The sequence below is a fragment of the Parasteatoda tepidariorum genome, chromosome 4, assembly GCF_982258835.1.
Source record: "Parasteatoda tepidariorum strain Cologne lab strain chromosome 4, Ptep-v5.0, whole genome shotgun sequence".
Lineage (NCBI taxonomy): Eukaryota > Metazoa > Arthropoda > Arachnida > Araneae > Theridiidae > Parasteatoda > Parasteatoda tepidariorum.
Window position 1 is genome coordinate 36309938 of NC_141758.1, and position 24952 is coordinate 36334889.

Below are 24952 nucleotides of genomic sequence, written 5' to 3' on the forward strand. Positions count from 1 at the left end.
AAATGAAAAATAATGAATCTGAAATTAATAAAAACTATATATATAAAATTTATATATATATGTGAATGTATATATGAAAATAAGATATTCTTTCAAGAAAATAAAAATAATGTATTACCTAAGAATCACATAGCAAAAAAAAATAATGCGAATAATGGATTCAAGTGTTCATCGAGGAATTGGGCCTGTACTTCTCTCTGAAGTACGTACTAAACGTACTTATTGTATTGTATCAAAGATTGTACGTACTTACGTACAATCTTTGTTTACAACTGTCTTCTTACTCATTTTTTGTCATGCGCGCAGGAGGTGTGGCTAAAGGATTTGCCTTGCTTCTCACAACAGGGATTAGCTTTTAGCTTATAGGGACTGGCACCACAGATTCGATTTGCCTTGCTTCTCACAACAGGGATTAGCTTTCAGCGATTGGCAACACATATATTTAGTTTTTATTTTTCAACAAAAAATTTTCATTTACCAGACAGATATGTCAAGATTTTTCCCATGCACTTTTACCTTTTTTCCCCCTTTCAAATAATTCTTTCAACACTGATAATCGATCGCTATCCTATTAAGTTGACAAGCAGATCCCTCATTGTGCTGGGCGAAACGTCAGGGTTCCGAGAGTTAGAACTCTTTTTTGAATTAGCTTTATTTTTTATTTTTTTATCATTTCAGAAACTTGTCATTATATTTAGATCTAATCAGTAATAGTAATTCATTATTAACTTAGTACTCGAGTTTCCTATACGTAATTATTAGAAGTAAAATGCCAATTTAAAAAATGGCATTTTTTTATAAGAAAATTGCAATTTTTCTTAATACAATGTAAAGCAAAAATTATCAACTGTGTAATATAAAATCTAAATAAAGATTATCAATGATAAAACGATGATAATTTTTTTTCTTCTTATTTTATTCCATATTTTACAACCGGCGTTGAACAGCCAACCCGATTCGAAGTTTACGGCTATTGATGTTACACTCCATAGTCTCGCAATTTTGAACCCAGCCCAGAAGACAAGGGAACTCCTGGATCAAGAATTGGGAGCGGCCATCGCACAGGATATTTTTTTGTGGAACTACCCTGCATTTGCGTTACATGGAAAGAAAAATCATTAAAACCTCTCATATTTAACCCGATCATATTTTATATAGGGCGTTGAACAACCTACCATTTTTGGATTTACGACTATCAACGTTCAGCTCCTTAGCCTTATAACTTTGAACCCAACCCAGAAGACGAAGGAACTACTGTATAAAGTATTTTATTTTACAACAATCGTTGAACAGCAGAAGCAATTTTGAGTTTACGATTACCAATGTTCAACTCTGTAGTCTTGTAATTTTGAACCCAATCCAGAAGACAAGAGAACTCCTGGATCAAGTATTGGGAGAAATTTTCCTTCGTGGAGGACTTTTTTTGATGGAATTAACCCGCCACTGGCGTTACATGGAGTGGAAAAGCACGAAAACCTCGCGCGGTTGGCCCAATGGCAAGGGAATTCTAACCCATGTTCCGTCTACCCCTGAGGTAATTATATATCAGCACCATGGTCAGTGTGAGCCGGGCACAAAATTTGCATCGACTTGATTACGATTCATTTCACTTGGATACGAAATATTGTCATTATATACTTTGTTTTTAAAGGCGGAGTTGCATCAAAAGAAGGTTGATCATTTAAGACTCCGTAGCCGATAATTTAGATCTGAGGAAACTTAGTTAAAGTCTTTCTTTTAAACTTTTTGCTTTATTTTTGAAACATTGTAATTAAAATAAGGAAGAAAATGAAATTTGAAGTTTTTTTTCAAATGAAGTTTTTTTTATTTATTTCTGTCGTTTTATAGGTCATCATCAACCAGCCTGCATTTTTTCCCGGATTTTTCAGCCTGATTTATAGAGCTTTATGAATACTGAGCTTTATTAATTGATTACCCTCTTGATTTACAGAACTTTACTAATTAATTACCCTCACCTCATTTTTTCAAATCAATATTTCAAATTTCTATTTTACAACAAAATTAAATACCCTCTATTTTTTTATTATTTTAGAGTGTTGAAATCTATCATAATTCAGAATCTATCATAATTCAACTTGAGTGCCTTATTGAATTTATTCAAAGTCATCTTTCAATGGTCCTTACAATAAAGAAATAATTTTAAATTATTCTATAATAGTTTCAATTAATGCATGAAGTTTTAAAAGAATACAAATTTTCTTTTTTGCATTTGAATAACACAATCTGTAAAAAAATATCATGCTACCTAAATATTCCATCACATTAATTTCAAATTCAACACAAAACGGTTAACCTTAACTTTCTACGACTTAAGACGGCATAATCCATAACAAACATTTTTTTTTAAATAAGGATAAGACTAAAATATATTATAACATGAACACGTAACAGAAAAAGAGAATAAGAATAAGACTATTGAATAAAAATCTAAAGATAAGATGAAAAGAAAATAAAGATAGAATCTTATACCTATTCCATAAGTTTTTTTACTTCGTGCACTGCATTTCGTATTAAAGGAAAAGAATTTAAGTCTGTGGAGAATAAAATATCCTTGTGAAAATGCTAAAAGAAATAAAGATTTAGATGGGTTTTGTTGCTTTGAATGCTGTTTCGAAGTTGTAGCATGGCATATATATTACGCTATTATTAGTTTTTCTATTTCATAGGTTTTATTACATTAATATCAATAACTACGTGATTTCCCTTTTTGAAAAAGATTCTAAAGATACCCAGAGAAAAAAGTTTCTTCTTTAGAGAGTTCTAGAATGCGTTCTGATGATAAAAATGAAATGAAATGTGAACCACAGACAATTCAAATTGTGCCCATGACATTTGTTGGATAAAAAAGAACTAGTACAAAAATCCATTGATAAGCTACGCTGTAATAGACATAAACTCATCTAATATGAATAAATCCCAATTAAAATTACAGAAATGGACGATTATAGTTCTGGTTATAGTTAAACTGATATAGTTAAACAAGAACTTTCCTCGGTGTCTAAATACAGAAACTGTTATTGTTTATAGTATCGAAACTATAGCATGTCCATTTATGTACCTTTATCTTTGCTTTATTGACGTTGTACTGCTTTATTCATACGTGGCACAAATAATATCCTTATTCTCTTTTTGACTTTAAATGTGCTTTATAGATAAATGTCAACTATGAAAAGTAGCGTTTTATATTTTTTATTTTACAACCGTCTTTGAGCAGTCGACCCTATTTTGGGTTTAGGACTACATATAAACTCCGGAGCCTTGCAATTTTGAACCACTCCAGAAGACAAGGAAACTCCTAGATCAGTGCCCCCAGAGGAATGATTTGTTATGAGAACATGGAGAACTTTGAGACTCGACAGATTTAACGAGCATCAGTCACCATTTACTACACGGGGAGTCTTCGGCCAGCGGGGATCGAACCCACGACCTCTTGGACATAGCTTTGGTCTTCTCGGCTCCTATAAGTAGCGTTTTATTTCACATTTTTTGACCGTCGTTGAACAACCGACCCAATTTTATGGGTTTACGACTACTAATGTTCAACTCCGTAGCCTTGTAATTTTGAACCCAATTCAGAAGACAAGGAAAGTCCTGGATCGAGTATTTGGCGAAATTTGGCTTCGTGGAGGACTTTTTGATGGAGCTAACATGCATTTGCGTTACATGGAGAGGAAGACCACGAGAACCTCCCACGGTTACCCTGACGGCAAGGGGACTCTAAATCATGATCCGTCTACCACTGAGGATATTTCGTGTCAGCACTGTGGTCAGTGCAAGCAGAATGCGGAATTCGTACCGACTGGGATTCGAACCCGGTTCGCCGCATTGGAAGGCGAACGCTCTATCCCCTGAGCCATCGCTGCTCAAAAGTAGAGTTTAAGATGTTTAATGTGTCTCCCTTTGCGTTCATCGATCTGTTCTAATTGTAAAACTATTATTTCTAATTTTCGTTCAGAATCTGCCGCCATATTTTTCTCAGAAGTTTGTTAGTCGACAGAGTTATTACTCAAATGAAGTTCCGCATCTTCAATGTATGTAAATAAATACCTTGAGTAATTTAGCTCTACCTATCCATCAGTTTTTGTTCTAATTTCTTTTATTTAATAATTTATTTTTTAATTCCCTGTAGTTTAAATGGTATCGCATTTAGACCAATAGAATGCATTCTAGAGCCTTCTAAAGTAGTAAACGTAACTCTTGTTAATCCTTTACATTAAGAATCGTTAACACGGACACCTTAAGAAAATGGCCGAAATACTTTTTTCCTTTATGTATACTTTATTTACTGCAAAATTTCTGAAGGAAGAATAGAGAAGAAAAAAATACTACCATAAGTTTCAAATGAAATAAATGAGCTTGTTTTTAAAAGGTTTTATAAATTGTACTCAATAATCATTGACGCAATTTTTTTTCATACTTTTTTTGTTATTTTTCATCAATTTAGATGGAAATAAGTGAAAAATAGTTTATTTAGCATTTTAATAATTGATGGTTATGAAACGTCGAAACGTGTCGATTTCTGTGTTAAAGGCAACATTTCCCAAATATGGCTCACTTTTAAAAAATAATTTTTCAAATTTACACTTAGTTATTTCTAAGAGTAACAGTTATTCATTATTGAAATTTCCTCCTTAATTTACAAAATCAATTATTCATCAAAAAAATTCATCATATTATCAAAAAAATTAATTACTTTTTTAGATTTTAGTACAAAAATGATTCCGATAATCGAATAGATTTTTAGTAACTATAATGCCGTTCTTTCATTAATATATATATATATATATATATATATATATATATATATATATATATATATATATATATATATATATATATATATATATATATATATATATATATATATATATATATATATATATATATATATATATTTACTTGTAACTATAGCGTCGGGAAAAGGCACACCGGTGTGCCATCTGCATCAAAGGGTAAAGCACTTGTTTAGTAACTCACCGAAACACTTTTTATGAACTTTCATATGTTAATTAAAACTTCGTTTTATATATGAATGTTTCTTATGTACATAATGAATGTGCATAAGAATGACAATATCCAATAGCATCATTATTTTCTGCCTTTTCGAATAACCATTTCAAAAGCAATTAGCTTTTAGTAAATGAGTTTTGCCGGAACATTTCATTGATTTTGAAGCTAATTACGAACGCTTAGTTTCAGACTCTATTCTTCTAGTTAACTCAGATATCTGATGAGCAATAACAATCAAAAAAGATTTTTAGCTTTTACGGACGAACAACGGTCTGAAGTGATTGAAGTCATGCCTTTTATACTCTGTCTTTTCTGAAGTTAATGCCTCTTTTCGTTAAGACTCAGTCTAGTATTGGATCTGACAAATTTTATAGCACTCCGGGGAGGATTGCTTTTATTTCTTGCGATAAATCTTGGAAATTACTAAGAAAGCCTGGAATTTTCTAACTGATTGCTCAATTGAAAAGTTTAGCCAGTTTGTATCAAAGGGCACAGAATGGATTTAGGATTAAACATCAGTTTCGTCGTTGGAAAAGAGGAATTTCCCACTAAAAATAGCAGATAAGTTTAGAAGAATTTTTAGAAGATAAGTTTATTAAAAGTGTTAGAAGATAAATTTATAAAAAGTGTTTGAAGATAAGTTTATAAAACTGTTACAAGATTAAAAATAAGTTTATATAAATTTTTCAAAAATTAAATGAATAAAAAATTTTGAAAGATAATAAATTTTTTTTACAAAATTCATCGATAAAATAATGTTACAAGATAAGTTTAACAAACAACGTTGCATGAAAGGTACGTTTAAAGCGGTAAAAGCAATAAAACTTAACAAAAAATGTAATTCAAAACACTTATTCCTCAAAAGGCATAGTTAAAACATTCTAATTATATAAATGAATGTAAAAAATGTTAGTGTAGGAAATATTTTTAATTAAGTTTAATATGAAAAGTGTTTTAATTAATATCTTTAAAAATACATTTTTTATATTTAGGTTATTAAAATAAGGTTTTTATCATCCTTTAATATAATTTAAACTGCCTAGAAAATGATCAGAATATAACATCTTTTTAATGAGCCAATTGAAAAATATTAATATATATGGTTTTAATATATATATATATATAACGTATCTTATGCGCTTTAGAACAAAAAATGTAAAAAAAGTTGCCCCTCAGTTTTTATGAAGTTCTTTTCCATTTTTTTCTTTTATTTCCCAACGTTACGCAGTAATCAACTTAAAATTTAGCCAGCAGATGGCACTATTGATGATTTTTATCAATAATTTATAATCACTTAACTATACAAAGACAATTTCACTTCTTCATATTTTCTTTTTAATATCTGTTTCTGCATAATAAAAGAATGACTTTTTCACTACGTCATAATAACATCTAATGAGAGAGCAGTACTAAAAAGAAAAACAGAAAATGGTAGTTTTAAACATTTGAACTATGACTAAGCAATAAATTCACTAATTATAAAATGAGATTAAATTAAGAAGCAATGCTCTGAACTGTGAATGAGGTTTTAATGCTTCTAATGCTCACTCATCATCATCATCATATCTGGCTAGACAGCCCAGGGTGGGCCAGTGCCTTCCTTTGAATTCGAATCCACTTCTCTCTACTTTTGACACTTGTTCGCCAGTTTTTCTCCTTTAGAGTAAGGAAATCAGTCTCAACTAAATCCAGCCATCTCAGCCTGGGTCTACCTCTTTTCCTGTTCGTTAGGGGTTTGTGTAATAGGATTTTCTTTAAATTTGAGTCATCATTCCTTCTGAAAATGTGAGCTGCCCAGTTCATTCGATTTATTTTTATGAATTTCACAGTATCTGGCTCTCTGTAGATTTTATACAGTTCAGTATTATATCGTCTTCTCCAGGAATTATTTATTTTTATCCCACCAAGGATGGCCCTCAAAACTTTTCTCTCAAAAATGGTAATTTTATTTTCCCCAGCTTGTGTTAGGTTCCAGGTCCCAGGTCTCCAGGTCTAATGCTCACTAGGATGGTCAATAATACTGAAATAATAAATAGTGAATTGAAACAGATAAAACTTCATAACATTGAAAAAATCTTTATAACGCTCTACACATATATAACCTCTATGTAATGAACTGTAAACTATAATTACCAAAAATGTTTATAACGCTCTAAACACCTGTTGTTGTTGTTGTCGTCAATCAAGGCAATTGGTGCTATTGTTCTTGTTTTCCAGGGGCGCCATCTATGGCCAAAAATTTGATTTCGACCTCACTCATACGTCACTCCCGTTTATAGGGCAAACCCATTCATACACCCATTCATTAATCCTCAGATCGTAACTTTGACCTGAACCAAAGAACAACCAGTCTCGAATTCAGCACCCCAGGAGGTATTTATTTGTTATGGGGACATGGAGGACTTTGTTGTCCGACATATTTCACGTGCACCAGTCACCATGTACTATACAGGGAGTCTTCATTCGGCTGGATTTACGAACGTGAGTCCAGCACCCTGGCAACCAGGCCATCATCCCCCCCCCCCTTAAAGAGCTGCAAATTCTATATAAAACAAAGTAATTAAATATTTTTATACCAATATTAAAACTACAATAACATTTGAAAAGATTTAGATAGTAAATATTTCAAAGCATTCATATCTGCAGAAATTTTATATTTGAAACTGCTTTTCTTGGCTTGTTTATGTAAGTGTGGTTTTTGTAAAACATCGTGGCATTATTACTTTTTACCGAGATTATTACCACAGATGCATAAGAAACAGCATTTTTGAGTTAGTATTGGATTAAATATGATTCTTACAATTGTATTTCACTTTGCTTTACAGATGTAGAAAGAGGATTTTAAAACCAGATATTGGAATTCCAAAATGGCGGTAGTCTAAGCTTGAGATACGTTGCTTTAAAAATAGCTAAGTGATGGTAATATTGTGAAAAGTATATCTTAGCAATTTTTAATCTTAACTGACTTTCATTCTTGCAACGGACATGACGCAATAGTGATAAAATGTTCAATGTTCTGGATTACACGTAATGGTATATAGCTACTGAAATATTAGGCTAAAGAAAACGTTGCTATGAATCGAAACTAGGGAAAACATCAAAAAATTCTAGTTTACATTTAGTGGGAAAAAGTATCTGAAATATCGTCAGAAATATCTGGATAGGTTTCTTAAACGAAACTTGAAAGCGTGAAAGAAGTTTGATCGTATTTAGTGGAATATCGATTAAGGAATATCAAAGTAAAAAAAATCTTCATACATTTTTAGAAACGAAACTTGAAAGCATAAAAATAATTTGGATTGCATTTAGAAGAATATTCAATTAATAAATATCTTGACACGAATATTTTGAATAGAAATAAAATAGTGATTGAGTATTATTAAACTACGTTTAGTTTGACATATATTAAAGTCAAGTATTCCAAATTTGAATTTGCTGCTAATTATAAATCAATGAATAAATTGGTGATTTATTAGTAAAATATTAATAAAGTTTAAAATAAATTGTGCTCCGTCAAATCTACATTTTGTAAATTTTTCCTTTGAACGAAATGGTAAAATATTAAAACCATCGTTAGGGTTCGAATTATAGTACTGTAAATCAACTTATCATTTGGGAAAAACCAATCTATTTATGCATTTTATTTTAAATGCAAATCTAATTTTTATAGAGGCCTAATAAGGTTCATTAATCCAGTGATTTGTTTTGATAAAGATATTCTTCTTGAAGAAATTCATATTTCATAATTAGTGAATCATTACTCATTGAACGTAAGGGATTTTCGTAATTAGTTTCCGAATAATATTTTCTCTATTTGCATCAAAATCGTGTTCTAATTTATATAGAACTGAAATAATTGATAAGGCCTTGGAATATTATTATCAGATAAAATCATTTTCGTTCATGTGCATTCAAAAACTTTGATAAAAACTAAGTACAATTTTGATGTTTTTAAAATTAAGAACTAAAACATTGAAAAAGATCTACCGAAAATGTACACAATAATGCTTTGTAGATTCAAAATCCTTAACTGATTTTAATACAAGAGTCTACTTTTACGACAAAATACGAAAATTTAAAAGATATCGTGTGAAAAGAATAATAATAGAAGAAAAATGACGGAATCGGCACCATCAGAAGTGAAAATGCCCACTGAAGAAATTAAAGAACCTATGACCATTAAACCGCTTAGCGCCATTGCTCATCGTATGTTCCACCCGCCAAAACTTGAAAGGTAAGTTTTCATTACTTTTATGGTTAATATCGTTTGATTTTACATATAATATTCATTTTGAATAAAGTAGTTTGATATAGGAAACAATAATTCATTAACAAAGGAATCGTTTGATCTGAGGAGGAATAATGCCATTCAGATTGGAATCGTTTGATATGAGAATGAATAATTTATTAAAAATGGATTCGTCTGATTTGAAAATAGTTAATTCAGAATGAAATCGTTTAATTTTAGAATAAATAATCCATTAATAATGAAAACATTTGACTTGAATGAATCATTCATTTAAAATTGCTCCATTTTAAAATGGAACTATTCAATCAGAATGGGAACGTTTGATTTAAGTGTATCAACCACATTGTTGAGCAGAGAAATGAAAAAACTTAGTTTGCTATTTAAGAAGAAAAAAAGTCTGATTTATGCCAATTAAGAAGGATTTTAAATCTTAAGAGTTAATCACTATTAATCCAAAATTACTCTGTTTATTTTTTCTGACGAATAAAGATTAATGGGACGCAATTTTGATATCATCTGACAAGAAAATTGTTGTTTGGGAGACAAACCAGTTTTTTTTAACTATATAGAACCTGGCGTCACTCATATTGCAATGAGTTAATAATTTTTTATTTTGATAACTTGACAGATATAAAGCGCACGTGCGATTTATGGGGAGACAGACCAAATTTTTAATTATTTATAATTAATTTCTTACATTTGTTCCTAGTCTTCTACATATTAGTTTTTTATTAATATAAATTATTTAGTGTGCATATGTATTACTTTAGTGTGCATTCCGTGTCACTGAGACTAATCCAATCTCTCATTAAATTATTAGCTCGTAGAATCAAACCCCGATCCTGGTAGTCGTAGATTAAACCCCATCTCACCGACTAAGAGGCCAAGTATCAGTATAAGATTTTAATTAAATGTAATAAAGTAATACGATTGCTATAGTAGTTAAATCAATACTTAATCCAATTATGTATCGAAAATAATTAATTGCCTTAAATTAAATTCTGAATTTTAGTTTACAACAGAAATCCTTATATTTTATTCCTCCAATCATAATTTAATAAATACAAAATATAAAATATGCTAAAACAACTGACGTTTTGTGACAGTATCTTTCGGAAAATATAATAAAATAATAAGACTGTCATAGCAGTGAAATCAATACCTAATACTATTATACATAGAAAATAATTAATTGTTTTTGATTAAATTCTGAATTTTAATTTACTACAGAAATCCTTAGATTTTATTCCTCCATTCATAATGTTATAAATGCAAACTGTAAAATATGTAAAAATAACTGACGTTTTGTGACAGTATCTTTCGGAAAGTAAATCAAACACTGCTTTTATAAAGTTCTTCCCTTTTGATATGTTAATTAAATGTAATAAAATAAAAAGTCTGCCGTGGCAGTTAAATCAGTACCTAATCCTATTATACATAGAAAATAATTAATTGCTTTTAAATAAATTCTGAATTTTAATTTACGACAGAAATCCTTAGATTTTATTCTTCCAATCATAATGTCATAAATACAAAATATAAAATATCTTAAAATAACTGACGTTTTGTGACAGTATATTTCGGAAAATAAATCAAATACTGATTTTATAAAATTCTTCCTCTTAGATATGTTTATTAAATGTAATAAAATAATAAGACTGTCGTAGCAGTTAAATCAATACCTAATCCCATTATACATCGAAAATAATTAATTGCGTTTAATTTAATTCTGAATTTTAATTAACAACAGAAGTCCTTAGATTTTATTCCTCTAATCATAATGTCATAAATACAAAATATAAAATATCTTAAAATAACTGACGTTTTGGGACAGTATCTTTCGGAAAATAAATCAAAAATTTTAAAAAGTTCTTCCCTTTTGATATATTCGAAATTCCTTTTTTAAAATAACTATTCTTGGAAGACTTACGGGAATAAGTTAACGTTACGTTAGTTTAAAATAGCCTAAAGGAAATTAAAAGCTTTAAAAGGCTTCAAACAGCACTTCTTTTGAAGTAGGTGGTAGTGACTATTAGAATTAAAAACTTCTCTTTGCGTTATTTTGAAATTCTGACGTCAGTGAATAAATGGTGAAGACGTAGTTCATTTATTTTTATTTCAATTCAAATTTTTAAACAAAAGTTAAATAGGTAATAAAATCGTGTTTCAAAATACTCGTATTAAAAATTTTGAAGTCTTTTTAAATAAATTGTGTCTTAATATATGGATGGCAAAGTTTTGCCCGCTATTCTATGTAGCCTTCTGGTTTTAAATTTTTTTTCTTATTATATATATCCTAATGCGCAAGAAAAAAACTGAACACCCTGAATAACTTTTGATCTAAAGATTGGATTTTTACGTACTAGGATTTTCTAGTACAAGCTAATTGGTGTTGAAGCTACGAAATAAGACACAACAACTTACTTTCTTTGAATAAACATACCTTTTTTCGATACATTAGGAGTCTTGACTCTTAAGATATGGGGGGGGGGAACGCAATCTGGAATAGTTTTGTCAAAAGAGCTGTCGAAAGGTTTGACAAATTAATGTTAATTTTACTTTTTTACCATACCTTTAGACATTTTCTAACGAATTGAAAATATTTTGTTTACAATAATTCAAAAATTCGAACATTAATTCACGAATTTCTTTATTGAGGAATCCATGCAGAAGTATTTTATAAAATCACTACAAATAATTGAAAAAAACATGTGATTAATTAAAATAATAAATTATAGTGTAATTTTTGAATGCTATCCTTTTTCAATTTTTAAAAAAATAATTTTTAAGGAATTAAATTAAATGAAACAATGTATGCTATTTAATTAATACTATGCAGGCCAATAAAATGTTTCACTGTGTTAAATAAAATAACACATAATAAAACAACACTCATTATTTCATTTACTTTAATTTACAAGTAAGCATATTATAGCGTGATCTTTCGTATAAATTTGTTATTCATGACATTGAATATCTTTTATTATTTTATATAGGCCAACCTTCCCAACCAATATTTTTTTAACCTTTCAGTGTGACATGTGAAGCAAGTTAAAAAGTTTCCCAAAAAATTTCGTTCTCTGAATTTAAACAGCTTACTATAAGAAAACATAATGAGCTTTTAATTTTTATTTATTAAAAGATTAAATTAAAAAAGTAAATGCATGTGCCTTGTGCATTAAATAGAGAGGTAAATTATTCGAATTGTGCGAATATGCTGTAAAAGTTTCAACCTGACATAAGTGTTGCAAGATTCGCGAAAAATAATTTGCTAACATTATGTCTTCAAGAAGTTAAATTTATTTGCAAAGAGTGAATGTTCCTACGATAACTAACTAATCTTATTTAACCTTCTGAAAAAACGTCTAAGAGTATCATTATTTTTAATTACTATGAAACTCCATTTCCCATTCGCATCGCTTATTAATCTCCGACGTGGTTGCTTCTAATTCATTATTGTTCTTTTTTTAAAACCGTTAAAAAAACTTTTAATTTTTTTAAATAAAATATATCTTATTATTATAATTTAATGTTAGCACATCTTATTAACATGTTAATCGTAAACGAGATAAAAAGGATTTGAAAAATAATCTAATGTACTTTTTAAAAAAATTTAAACTTAGAAATTCAGAATGTGTAACGCAATAAGAAGTAATAAATGAGAAATAATTTTACTTTTCAACAGTATATAAAAATAATTCTATATCATGCAGTTTATATTGAAAATTCTCTCTTTAAATCTCTCTTTAATTTATATATTTCTAAAATGGATTTGAAAAATATCGATATTAGTTGTTAAGATTTATATCTTTCAATATCTAATCTCTCTCTTATTTTTCTTTTATTCATTATTTTGTTACTTTTGATGTCATGTTTGAGTTTATGTATTGTATAAGTTCTTAAGGGTAGCCAATCTGGTCACCAAAAAGTGGCTAGCAAAGGAATGAAAATGTAGAGAATTTCTATACAGGGTGTCTCAGTTAAGCGTTTCAGAACTTCTAAGAGGGGTAGGGGACATCCTGACGACTCGAAATCATATAGCAATGTGGGGTCGGAAATGCTTTCCTGAAGCAGTGAGGTACACAGAAGCACCATAAAGAAAAGAGACCGTAAGTGAAAAATCGCTATAATAATACATTGAAAAAATTATATGGCCTCCTCGGTCACCCGACCTATCGTGTCTTGATTTCTGGAGTCATATGAAAACACTGGTTTATGACACCCCTGTTGATAATGCTGGTTGCAAGAATCGCAGTAGCTTCCTGCGAGATTTGCCTGGAGTATTGCAGAATGTTCGAATGTCCATGCGCCGGAGATGTGAGGTGTACATTGTAGCCAGTGGCAGAAACTTCGATCACTTACTTTGGCCCATGTACCATATAATTTTTTCAATGTATAATTATAGCAATTTTTCACTTACGGTCTCTTTTATTTATGGTGCTACTGTGTATGTCACCGCTTCAGGAAAGCATTTCCGACCCCACATTGCTATATGATTTCGAGTCGTCAGGATGCCCCCTACCCCTCTTAGAAGTTCTGAAACGCTTAACTGAGACACCTTGTATTAAACAGAGATCCTCTTTAAGTGATTTGGAAGTCCTAAGTTCAGAGGATTCGTAGCTCCCTAAGTAAAGTAATCATATTATGTAATATATTTATTATATACGTGCTTTAAAATCCATTGGTAAATCTGATGAAAACTGGAGGAGTTATTGGGCCCTTGAGTATGAAAATTGCTGTTTCGGGAATTTTGTTTTCTCTCCAAGTTCGTGTTACTGCCAAGTGTGTAGCATTTTTTTTCCGTTTAGTTCGTTCACATTTGTGAAATTGTTATGAATTTTTAATAATTTTTACGAGTACGTGCAAAATTATGAGAAGGAGAAAAAAAGTATTCTAAATAGTTAGCTGTAGTGCTCTCTCAATGCCTTAAAATACTCAAAAACACTTTGTTGATATGAGTTTTTAGGAATTTTGAAATATCGGGCAAAATAAAATACAGTCTTAAAATTAGGTTAAGAGAAAGTTGTTTTTTCTCTTCGTCATAGTTTTATTAGAAATCGCTCTTGCTTTATCTAATATATATTGTGGAATTCTGAAAATAAATCTGGGTCCCAGAAAGAATGTAGTAACCATGGAAACGTCATGCACCCACCTACTTGGTTAGAGAACGCAGGTTTGCGTAAATATTTTCATCTTTGAGCTTTGTAAGTTTCTTCTAAAAATAAAAACAATAATTTGTGCCGATTCAGCAGAATATTTAATTTAGAAATACCGAATTCAATGTTTTATTATTTTTGATCCAGCATATTTCAAAAGCTTTGAGCTTGGATTGATTTTTATTAAATAAAACGATTTTTTCATGTGCATTTCTTTTTCCATTTCTTTAAATAAAATAAAAAGTTTTTTTTGTAAGGAATTGGGTATAATATAGCCTACGTCACAGGTTGTGTTGTTCCTACTAAATTTAACCCATGAACGGCATTTTCTGCGAGCCTAACTTCAAGCCACAAATAAACAAACGAAGTGTTCGATCGTTTAAATAACTGCTCGCCAGATTTTATTGCATTATAAAGAAAAGTTATTGAAACTAAATACAACTAAATAAACAACAACAACTAAAACAAATAACAACAACTACTAATAACAATAACTAAATAAACAACAACTAAATTCCATTCGTTTAGCATTGCGTCATATGTTGTTCCTACTAAATCGAAGTAGTTGTGTTTTTTTCATACTATACCCAATTATAGTTAAATTGTAAACGAAAAGGTAAAGTTTAGCATAAACAGAAGAGAAACGTTACATTTGCTACATCTGCATCACTTTTAAATATTTATTAATGAATTCTCAAGGTTCATACCAATTATGCATGCATTATGGCACTACATGCATTATGGAAATCGATGCAGTTTTAATCTTTACCAAATATATTCTTATATAGGTGCAAAGTATTTTATGAGCAAATTTGGTGCTTATTATAGCTGCATCAATGCTTTTCATTTTTATGATACATACTGAATAAATGGGTTTTTACGCCCCTCGAAGATAATCAATGTACAGGACAAAGTACCTTGATTGTGATAAATTTATGTAATAATTTATGTAATTATGTAATAAAGATAATTTTATATAATATATTATATTCATAATAATTTCTTAGCTTTTATCATTAAATTTAATAATGGACGAAAACTGTTTAATTGTAAGGTATACAAATTTTTGCTTTATTTTAGACTACGCAATATTAAATGGCAAAATCCTAAATTAAATCGGCCAAATAGTTTCTGAGTAATGAACTTCAAAAGAGTCGTATTTTTAAATTTTCGTTTATCAAGATCTATTCGACCGATTATGACCAAATTTTATATATTTAGCCACGTAGGCTCAGGGAATAGAGATTTCACCTCCAAATGCGGCTTTAGAATCCTAACAGTGGCTAGTTGATTCGAAGTCTACTCCCAGCTTGCACTGACCAATACGGATTAGTACGCAAATACGGATTAGTTGCATTAAGAAGTCCTCCACAAAAGCTAGTTTGTCCTAGTGCTTGATCCATGAGTTCCCTTGTCTTCTGTGTTGTGTTTAAAATCACAAAGCTACTGAGTTGAACATTGATGGTCGCAAACTAAGACAGGAGTCGACTGTTCAAAGCAGGTATTAAAATGAAATAAAATTTCAGATATTGTCATCATTATCTATCGTGAGATTTAAAAAAATTCATAGCTTACAATTCAAAGCTTTTTTTGACTATTACTAAATAAAATAACAAATATTTTTTCATGAAACTATTTTTGGAAGAGCAAGTTTTTCAAAAGCATAGAAAAAGATTTTAATTTGCTTAATTAATTCTAGAGATACGGAGAAAATCGCCAAGTGAGATTAAATTTTAGGAGTCAAAACTTTCAACCGCTCTCTTGACTAGATAAATCGGATTATAATTTTCAAATCGCGCTTATCTTTCTCTCGTATTTTGAGGATCATGAATCTAAATCCCCTCGAATTGCTTATTCAGAAGAGAAAATGAGCTTTTGCACTTACTTAAAATTCTTCCCTGACTTAAAATATCGTCAGTCATATTAAAATTAATTGTCATATTTCAAATGATATTCTCGAAACTAGTAAATTTGCATTTTAGTACGTAACAATAGAAATCGACATCATTCAGGAGTTCTGTTTTTTATTTTGTACATTGTACAGCCTATTCAAATAAAACGTCAGCACTTAACCCTTTGACGCAGAATTTTCATTAAGCATATTTTTAATATTTTTTTTTATCGTTTTCTAATAATTTAAGTCAAAATAAGTGAAAAATGTTCTATTTAGCGTTTTATTAATTTATGGCTATGAAATACAGCATGAAACGCCGATGTTTTTTTCTGCGTCAGAGGTAAAATCTTCCTCACAATAATTTTTCAAGTTTGCAGTTATTTAGATCTAAGAGAAAAAATTTTTCATCATTGAAATTTCTTTAATTTGCATCATTAATTGATAATAAATTTCTGAAAATGAATGAAAAAAATAATTTTTTTCAAACTACTTTTTTTTGCATTCTATGCTTTAGAATAAATATAAATCCGAAAACCTTACGGATTTTTTGTAACCATTAGACTAATTTTTATAATTAAAGAATGCAAAAATATCTATTTGTAACTAGAGCATCAGAAAAAAATATGTATATCTATAAGAGGCACTGGCGTTCTATCTGTGCTAAAGGGTTTAAGATTAATAAGTTTTTTTCTTTTTTATTTTTTTTTATTTATTTATTTATTTATTTTTTTTTGAAGATAACAAAAGTTTACTTGCAAGACAAGTGAAATATAATTATCGAGTAAAAAAAAACTTTCAAATTGCAAAAATATTCAAATTTAGAAAAGAAAAATACATTTTGCGAAAAGAAATGCGTAAGAGATTTTCTTTTTTTTTTTTTCGATCACAATGGACGGAATGGATTTACATTTTCCACTACAGTATTTTTACATTCTATTTTTTTTTTTGAAGTTTAAGAAAAAAAATCGTCAACTAAAAAAGAATATATTTCTAAAATAAGTTCCTTTTTCAAAATCACGATGAAAAATTTGCTTTCCAAACAACAACATTCTTTCAAATATTTCTTTAAAGTTTCTGATAAAAAAGAACTGACCTTAATTTAATACCCCCATGCTACTGTATTTATGAAGAAAAAAAATAACGTAAGATTGCTCATTACACTGTCTCAGAGCGAGAAAATATCAAGGAACGAATCAATAAATATCTGATTTTGACATCTTTGCGCTGTCCAGGATGTCATTGACGTCTTTTAGATGAAACTTCCTCTGCCGTAATATTAGCAATTGCTAGAGGGGAAAAAATAAACGAAGAAATGTGATGCTTTGTTTGGGTTATAGGATTAATAATTCTATATTAAATTTTCGAAACGGATAAGTTTTATAAGAAAAGTAATTTACTTAGCAAGAAGTATCTTATAAGAAAAATGTTTCTCTATAATATAAAAACAGTCTTTTCTGATTGTTGTAGAAGCGTTTGTATTGAATCAAAAAAAAATTTCACATGATATAGCCATCAATAAACAAAGGAAACCCGGCTCTCTGATTCACTGATTATGTGTTTCATTGATTCGCCTTTTTACTGAATCGTTGATTTGTTCTTTGAATGGCTTTATATACTGCCTAGCTTATTTTTTTTTCACTCGCTATATCAGAAAACATCTATAATAAGGGTCACCATAACAACAAAAATCTAAAAGATAAACGTCTGAAATATTCCCAAAACGAAAATCAAAAGGCTATAAATCTAAAAAAATTCCGAAAAACGACAAAAAAAAGGGAAATATAAACGTCAGAAAATCTCAAAATTTGTAAAAAATAAAAGGGGATAAATTTGAAAAGTTTTCAAACGAAATGACAAAAAGCGATTAACGTCTGAAAAATTACAATAATAACGAAAATCGAAGAGATAAATTTCCAAAATATTTGTTATTGCGACTTAATAACTTCGTTATGTGGAAAATATTTAGAATGTTATGTAATGTTCTGATAAAAAAAATTCTGTTCAGTCAAGATTCCCCCCCCCCCAATTAATTCACTATAGGGAGACTTTGTTGCAGGGAGAGCTTATACTGAATTAATCGTTTGAAATTTTGGATTTTACCGTTTTGGTTTAGTGTTTTTGAAACGTTTACCAAAACAAATGAAAAGACCTCAGTTGAAGTGTTTTACAGTTAAGACAAAACTGTGATTTAAACTACATATACAGTATAACCTGTGTAAGTTGACCACTTCTGGTGCATTGTTTTAGTGGTCAACTTAGAACAGTGGGCAACTTATAAAGAGGGTGGGTCATTGTTTACTTTTTCATTTACTATAACATGTTTCTATATATTTAAAAAAAAATTTTACTTGACTTAAAAACTTTATTTAGCAAATAGCCAAATGAATATATCTAAAGAAATGTGTTTAAACATGAATGAACTTCAATTTGTTGCATATAATTCTAATATTTAACTAACTTTATTTTTTAATTATTTCTTTAGTTATGCATATGAAGTGTTTAATATAAATAATTTCTTAAAATATCAGAACACGAAAACATGAAATTTGAAAACTTTAACAAATTACTACACTACGACGTTATTACTACACTTACAAACTTATTTGTTACAAAAATATTCCCTCATTGTTGTTTGGCGCTGTTGTTTAGATTTTACATCAGCCCAATGTTTTGAATGAAAGAAATGGTCAAAAGCTGACCCCCTACAGTTTCCCCAAATGGTCAACTAACAAAAGGGTTTAGATCAGCTTTTTACACTATTTCACCAAACAAGTGAAATTTTAACATACATTGCAAAATGACAGAAAATTTTCTGAATTTTTTCTTTTTTTTGGTCAATTCATGAGAGTTTTAGAATAGAATTTCATAATATTCCTAGACTAAATTGACTTATTTCAGTGGTCAACAAGCAAGATAGACAGGTGGTCAAGTTACAAAGGTTTTGCTTCTTTATATTATATAGGAAAAATTTTGTACTTGATAATTGAGGTCAACTTATGCGGGTGTCCAACTTACAAGGGTGGTCAACTTGGCAGGTTTCACTGTACCATCATGTCGGAAAAAATTATCTGGTGTTTAGAACGGACAAATTAAGTACTCAAATATTTAAAAAATTATTAAATTTATTAAAATATTTAAGTGACAAAATATTAGGTGGATATTAATTTGCTAAGATTTTTACATTTAATGAAAATTAATAAAAATCAATGAATTAATGCTTGCAAATTTTTAATGTTCAAATAATGCAGAGTTTGAATAATTTTTTAAATATTAAAAAACTTAGATTGCCAGTGCTTTTTAGTTTCACGAAACTGTGACTTCTTTATATTGACGTTTTGCGCCATTTTCGGAAATTAGTAAAGAAGGCGCTGGCTGAAACTATACTAAAATTGACCTGGCAATCAATAATAACTGTTTCCAACTCACTGTAGCTATTAAAATAGCATAATAAAGTGCTCTATCATGTAACGATATAGCCTTTTAAAAACATTTTTAAATAAAGTAGTTATGTTCACAGTAATTTCAAAGATTTAATAACAAAACTAGGGAATTTTCCTATGATGGAAATATAAACTATTTTAATAGCCATTGCAGAGTTAGAAAAAAGTCAACCCCGCCTCATGCTTTTTTTTATTCCTTTTTTGCATTTTATAAATATAACCAGTTAGGCTGACAAAAAATGACTTCGGTGCGTTGAAGATTAAAACGTAATACTTTAAAAGTCATTTTAGAAGAAAACAGACCAAGGAAAAAATATTATCCGAGCGAATCATAAATAACTTTAGGCACTTCCAGTGGCTTTCTCGTCCCTTTTTCAGTACTTATTATTTAATAGTGCTTGAAATTAAATGCTTTATAAACTCACAATAATTTTACTGTCAAACGGATATTATGGCAAACATAAATTTAACGTTTTTGAAGCACTTCGCCCCGCAAACCTAATCTTTCAGCGTTATTTATACTACGATATGTAATGTTTTACCACTATAGAATAGTTTACATTAATATTTTTGAGGAGGCAACAAATACAATTTCGATTTTAATTTATAACCGGCTTCGAGCAGCCGACCCAATTCTAAGTTTATGGCTATTAATGTTCAACTCTGTAGCTTTGTAATTTTTAACACAATCCAGCAGACAAGGGATCAAGCATTGGGACAAACTAGTCTTTATGAAGGACTTTTTGATGAAATAATTGAGTTAAAGAAAATCTCCCATTGTTAGCCCGACGGCAAGGGATTTCTAATCCAGAATCTATCTACCTCTTTGGATAAGTTACGTTAGCGATGTGGTCGGTGCCAGCCGGGAGCAGAATTCGAAGAAGGCGATCGTTGCATAATTTTGACAACATTGCCATCGTCGTGGACATGGTTTTGAAATTGTGGAACTTTAACCTCCTTGACTCCCCCTGGCCTACAACGAGCTGTCGCGAAAATACTGTATTTTTCATATTTAAAATCTATTTAATGCAAGTTAATCCCTCTTCGCAACAGCCCGTAGGTAGCCCCAAGCGATAGCTGGTCGATACGAATTCCGCATCCGACTTGCACCGACCACAGTGCTGACCTAATCTATCCTCAGTGGTAGATAGAATAAGTCAGAGTCCCCTTTCCGTCAGGTCAACCGTGGGTGGTTTTCATTGGTTTTCTCTGGTGTTCATTTGTTTTTCTCTCCATGTAACGCAAATGCGGGTTAGTTCCATCAAAAAGTCCTCCACGAAGGCAAATTTCACCCAATACTTGATCTAGGAGTTCCCTTGTCTTCTGGATAGGGTTCAACATTACAAGTCTACGGAGTTGAACATTAGTAGTCATAAAACCAAAACTTTGGGTTGGCTGTTCAACGACTGTTATAAAATTAAATATAATCCATCACAATTTCTTGGACAGCACTGCGCAACGGCCGCCTTTGTATCACAGACAAGCTGGTACACAAAAATATGTTGCTACCCGCCAATGATGACAGAACCCCGGTCTTTAGCAATGGCAGTTCAGTACCTTATCCACTGAGACATCTCGGCTTACCTTATTCATTTAATACGAGCTAAAAGATTCTCTACTGAGTTTCAAGAGAATAATGCAAACTTAAATCTACGAAAACTCATTATATTATTTCTTATTAAAAATAAACATGAATTCTTCTATCTATTTAAGCTGTAAGCAAATTTTTTTTAATATAAAAATTAGTTGGAATGAAATAATTTTAAAATTAACTGCGCAAAAAATTTTGAAAGTTAACGTGTTTTAAACATAGATCTTTCTATCAATAAATGCTATCAAATAATTGTTTAAAGTCATAATGCAGTGCGCAATATTAAATACAGAGCATGTTAATAGTTTTTAGTCTAATAATGGTATCTTCTTAACGTAAAATGCAATTTTAATGGCTTGAGAAAATCATAAGTATGCTTATTACTTTGAGTAGACAATATTTTAAGTTCTGAAATCACGCAAAAACACGCCTTTTCTTTATAATTATACCTTTAATCCATTGAATGGTCCTACAAAATAGCAGGGGAAGCCTCAATCTATGATCCAAAAATTTACTCAAGATGGTGATCGAGATGGTGATGGTTTCCTTAATGTAAGTTTTACTTTTTGCATATTTCACCATAACTATTTGAATTAACAATACAAATCAAAAAAAAATATTGTCGCACATTTATGAAAATTGTTGATTCAAAGATGATTTCATTCAAAATAAAATTAAAAAAATTAAAAATTATTATATTAATATGATCCAAGACAAGTTTGAATTGAAATGTATACAATTTTTTCTTTATAATTTTAAACTATGCAATTTTACAAAATTTTACTAATATCGCTCAAATCTTAAGAAACAAATTGACTGGCTCATCTGACATTTATTTTAATTTTATTGCCTATAAACTATTTGACCAATTGTACTCAAATTTTATTTGATTATGATGTAATTTCTATTTCAGGGCACGTTTTGCTCTCAAATGTTTGCATTTGATTATGTAATTAAAATAAAATATGATTTCTAAAAGAGAGAAGTGACCTTTGCACACTTTAGATTAATACTAAATTTATCAATTAAATTTAATTAATTTTGTACTGGTACATTTCTAGCATATTTTCAATACAGAAGTTGTTTAATATTCATAAGTTTTTCAATTTCAGAAGTTACTTATTATCTTTTAATACAGAAGTTGTAACCCAATTGAAAACTAGTAGAAGGAAGAAACAGGTTACTTCATTTTTAATTAGTATAAACTGATTTTCTATTATTTGCATTTTACCTGCTAGCATTAAAAACTCTTTCAAATACATTAAAGTTCTGATAATTATTCTGAAAATAAAAGAATAATTTGAATATGAATTAATACTTTGAATAGTAGCGTGAGTTTAAATTGATTTTCATATTCATATAGTGCGATCAGACCAGCAAATCATTTGCATTATTTTCACTATAACTTGAAATTACTCTCAACATTTAGAATTATTTTATTAATGTTGTGAGGCAACGATAATTCTTTTGTGATTTAATAGGCAGTATGTTGCCTGCTTTAGAGTGGTTGCATTGTTTTCGGAAATATAACAAAAAGTTATGTTGTATTTATTCAGCAAAAATCTGATTAGAAGATAGAACGTAGGAGCGAGAATAGGTGTATTAAGCGGATGGTGATGCGATTGTTGCTGAGATTCGGTAAGGTTGGGTTTGACGGATGTTTGATATGTTATTGTGGTTACGTTATCAAATGCGGAAAGACGTTACCTTTCGCGAGTTTAGTGTTTCCCCATTGTAGGAAGACTCCATTTGTGTTATTATTCAGTATTCATTTTTAGTCATGACTTGGTGAATTAAAACCGTGCCCTGAATATTGTTTTCATCATGCCGAGCGTGTAAGTTGTGTAATATATTACTTTTAAAACACGTTTTAAATTTTACTGCTTTTTAGAATTAGCTTATTAAAATAAATGTCAGTATAGTCATTTTCTTTAGAATTTACAATTCGCTTACTGCATAAATCTTTATTCAATAATTAAAAAGAATGCATGTATATTCTCATCTTCGTAAGCATTTTTCATGTGTTTCTAATCTCAGCAGAGTGCCGATTATCGTAGAGCCGATTAAGTGGATTAGTCAATTATCCGTATTTTCGAAAGACCATGTAATCTTCCCACCTTCACCATTTTTTTTTTATTTTTTTTTATTTTTTTTTATTTTTTTTTTGCAGCAATGCTTATTTATTTTGAAAAATACCTGAAAAGGGTCGAAAAATTTCTTCTTCTGTACCTTGAAAAGAATCTTACGTAATAAATTTGTTTTTAAAAATTAAAACTTTCAAGCACGTTATTTGTAATATGCTATAAATAGGCATTGCAACAATTGCCAATCTTAAGACTAGAAAAAGTGTGAAGGGTAGTTACTTAAAAACATTTTTATAGCCTTTTTAAAATTTTATCCAATTATTCGGGTTTTATTCATTATCCGAATAGGCCTTGGTCCCGATTGGTCCAGATACTCGTCGTTCAACTGTATTTAGAAAACGTGAATGATGATGTCGCAAGATCCAATGGAATCGCTGACTATACGGAAGTCTTACGTTTTGAAATGCATCAACTAGCCAATCAGAAATGGGAACGAATTCTATTAAGTCAGAAATTCTTTTCACTTTAATGAGTTTTTTCAAATACGAGCTATTAATCTCTACATAGCATAAAAACGGAATGAACTAATACAGTTTTCCATTGTTATCGGAGCATTTCTAAAAACCTAAACTCAGTTGCGCGACAGCCCATAGAGGGCCAAGGCCTACTGTGCCCATCTCAGTTTTCTTAACCTTGGGCTCTGGTGCAGGAGCAGATTCGGTGCCTTTCTACTAATCGGAAAATCACGTGGTAGAATCCAGTTTTCTCACATGAATTTCCATACATTTTTTGTTGTTATCAGGTCGTAAATAAAGTCGTAAAGGTATTGTTTTTCTGTAAAATATTTTTGTGTCCCAAATTTAGAGGTATTTACCTCTAATATTTTTTTTATTCTGCTCTTCTATTATGAAACGTTTTGATTTTGGTTGTTTTCTAAATTAAGTGTTTAAAACTAAAAGGGTTGCTTCTTTATTATGATGTTATTCGATAATAGTACCTTAATGCGCCACAATTTAAGATAAACTTATTTTAATCGGTATCTTAATTTATTAACCATTTTACAACTATTATTTTTTTGGTGCAAATTACATTAATATAGTATTTCTCATACGAAATATTGCAAATAGGCAAACAGAAAATATATAGTTTATTATGAAACCCAGGAAACTTGAAGTCTAAAATTAGTAATGGGAAATAACAGGGATATTCAGATAGCCGATTACATCTGTTACAATACAATGGATGGTGTTTTCTACACAAGGGAGCGTTGCAAGTTCGGGACTGCCTAAATTTCCGGGTTACTGTTTCAGTTGTATTTTAAAGCCATTTGGCATCATTGTGTTTTGAGATTCTTGCAAACAATGCATTTGATTACTTATGTTTACAATGCTAACAATACTGTTTACAGTACTTAAAGTGTTAACACTAACGTAAGATGGTGCACAGCTTGCAACACGAACAAACAGTAATAAACAAATGGAAAGAGGCCAAATCAAGACTGCCAAAA

General features: G+C 29.9%; 1 protein-coding gene across 4 annotated transcripts in view; it reads left to right on the plus strand.

The window, feature by feature from the left end:
- LOC107439615 (tumor protein p53-inducible protein 11) overlaps nucleotides 1-24952 on the plus strand; it is a 211821-nt gene that overhangs the window by 169042 nt on the left and 17827 nt on the right. The window contains exon 2 of one of the 4 annotated variants that reach the window (XM_087160920.1): nucleotides 7857-9265. The exons of the other annotated variants lie outside the window; for them this stretch is intronic. Coding sequence (XP_087017046.1) covers nucleotides 9147-9265 — 119 coding nt within the window. The 5' untranslated portion in view covers nucleotides 7857-9146. The remainder of the gene's footprint in view (nucleotides 1-7856; nucleotides 9266-24952) is intronic. 4 annotated transcript variants of the gene reach the window in all.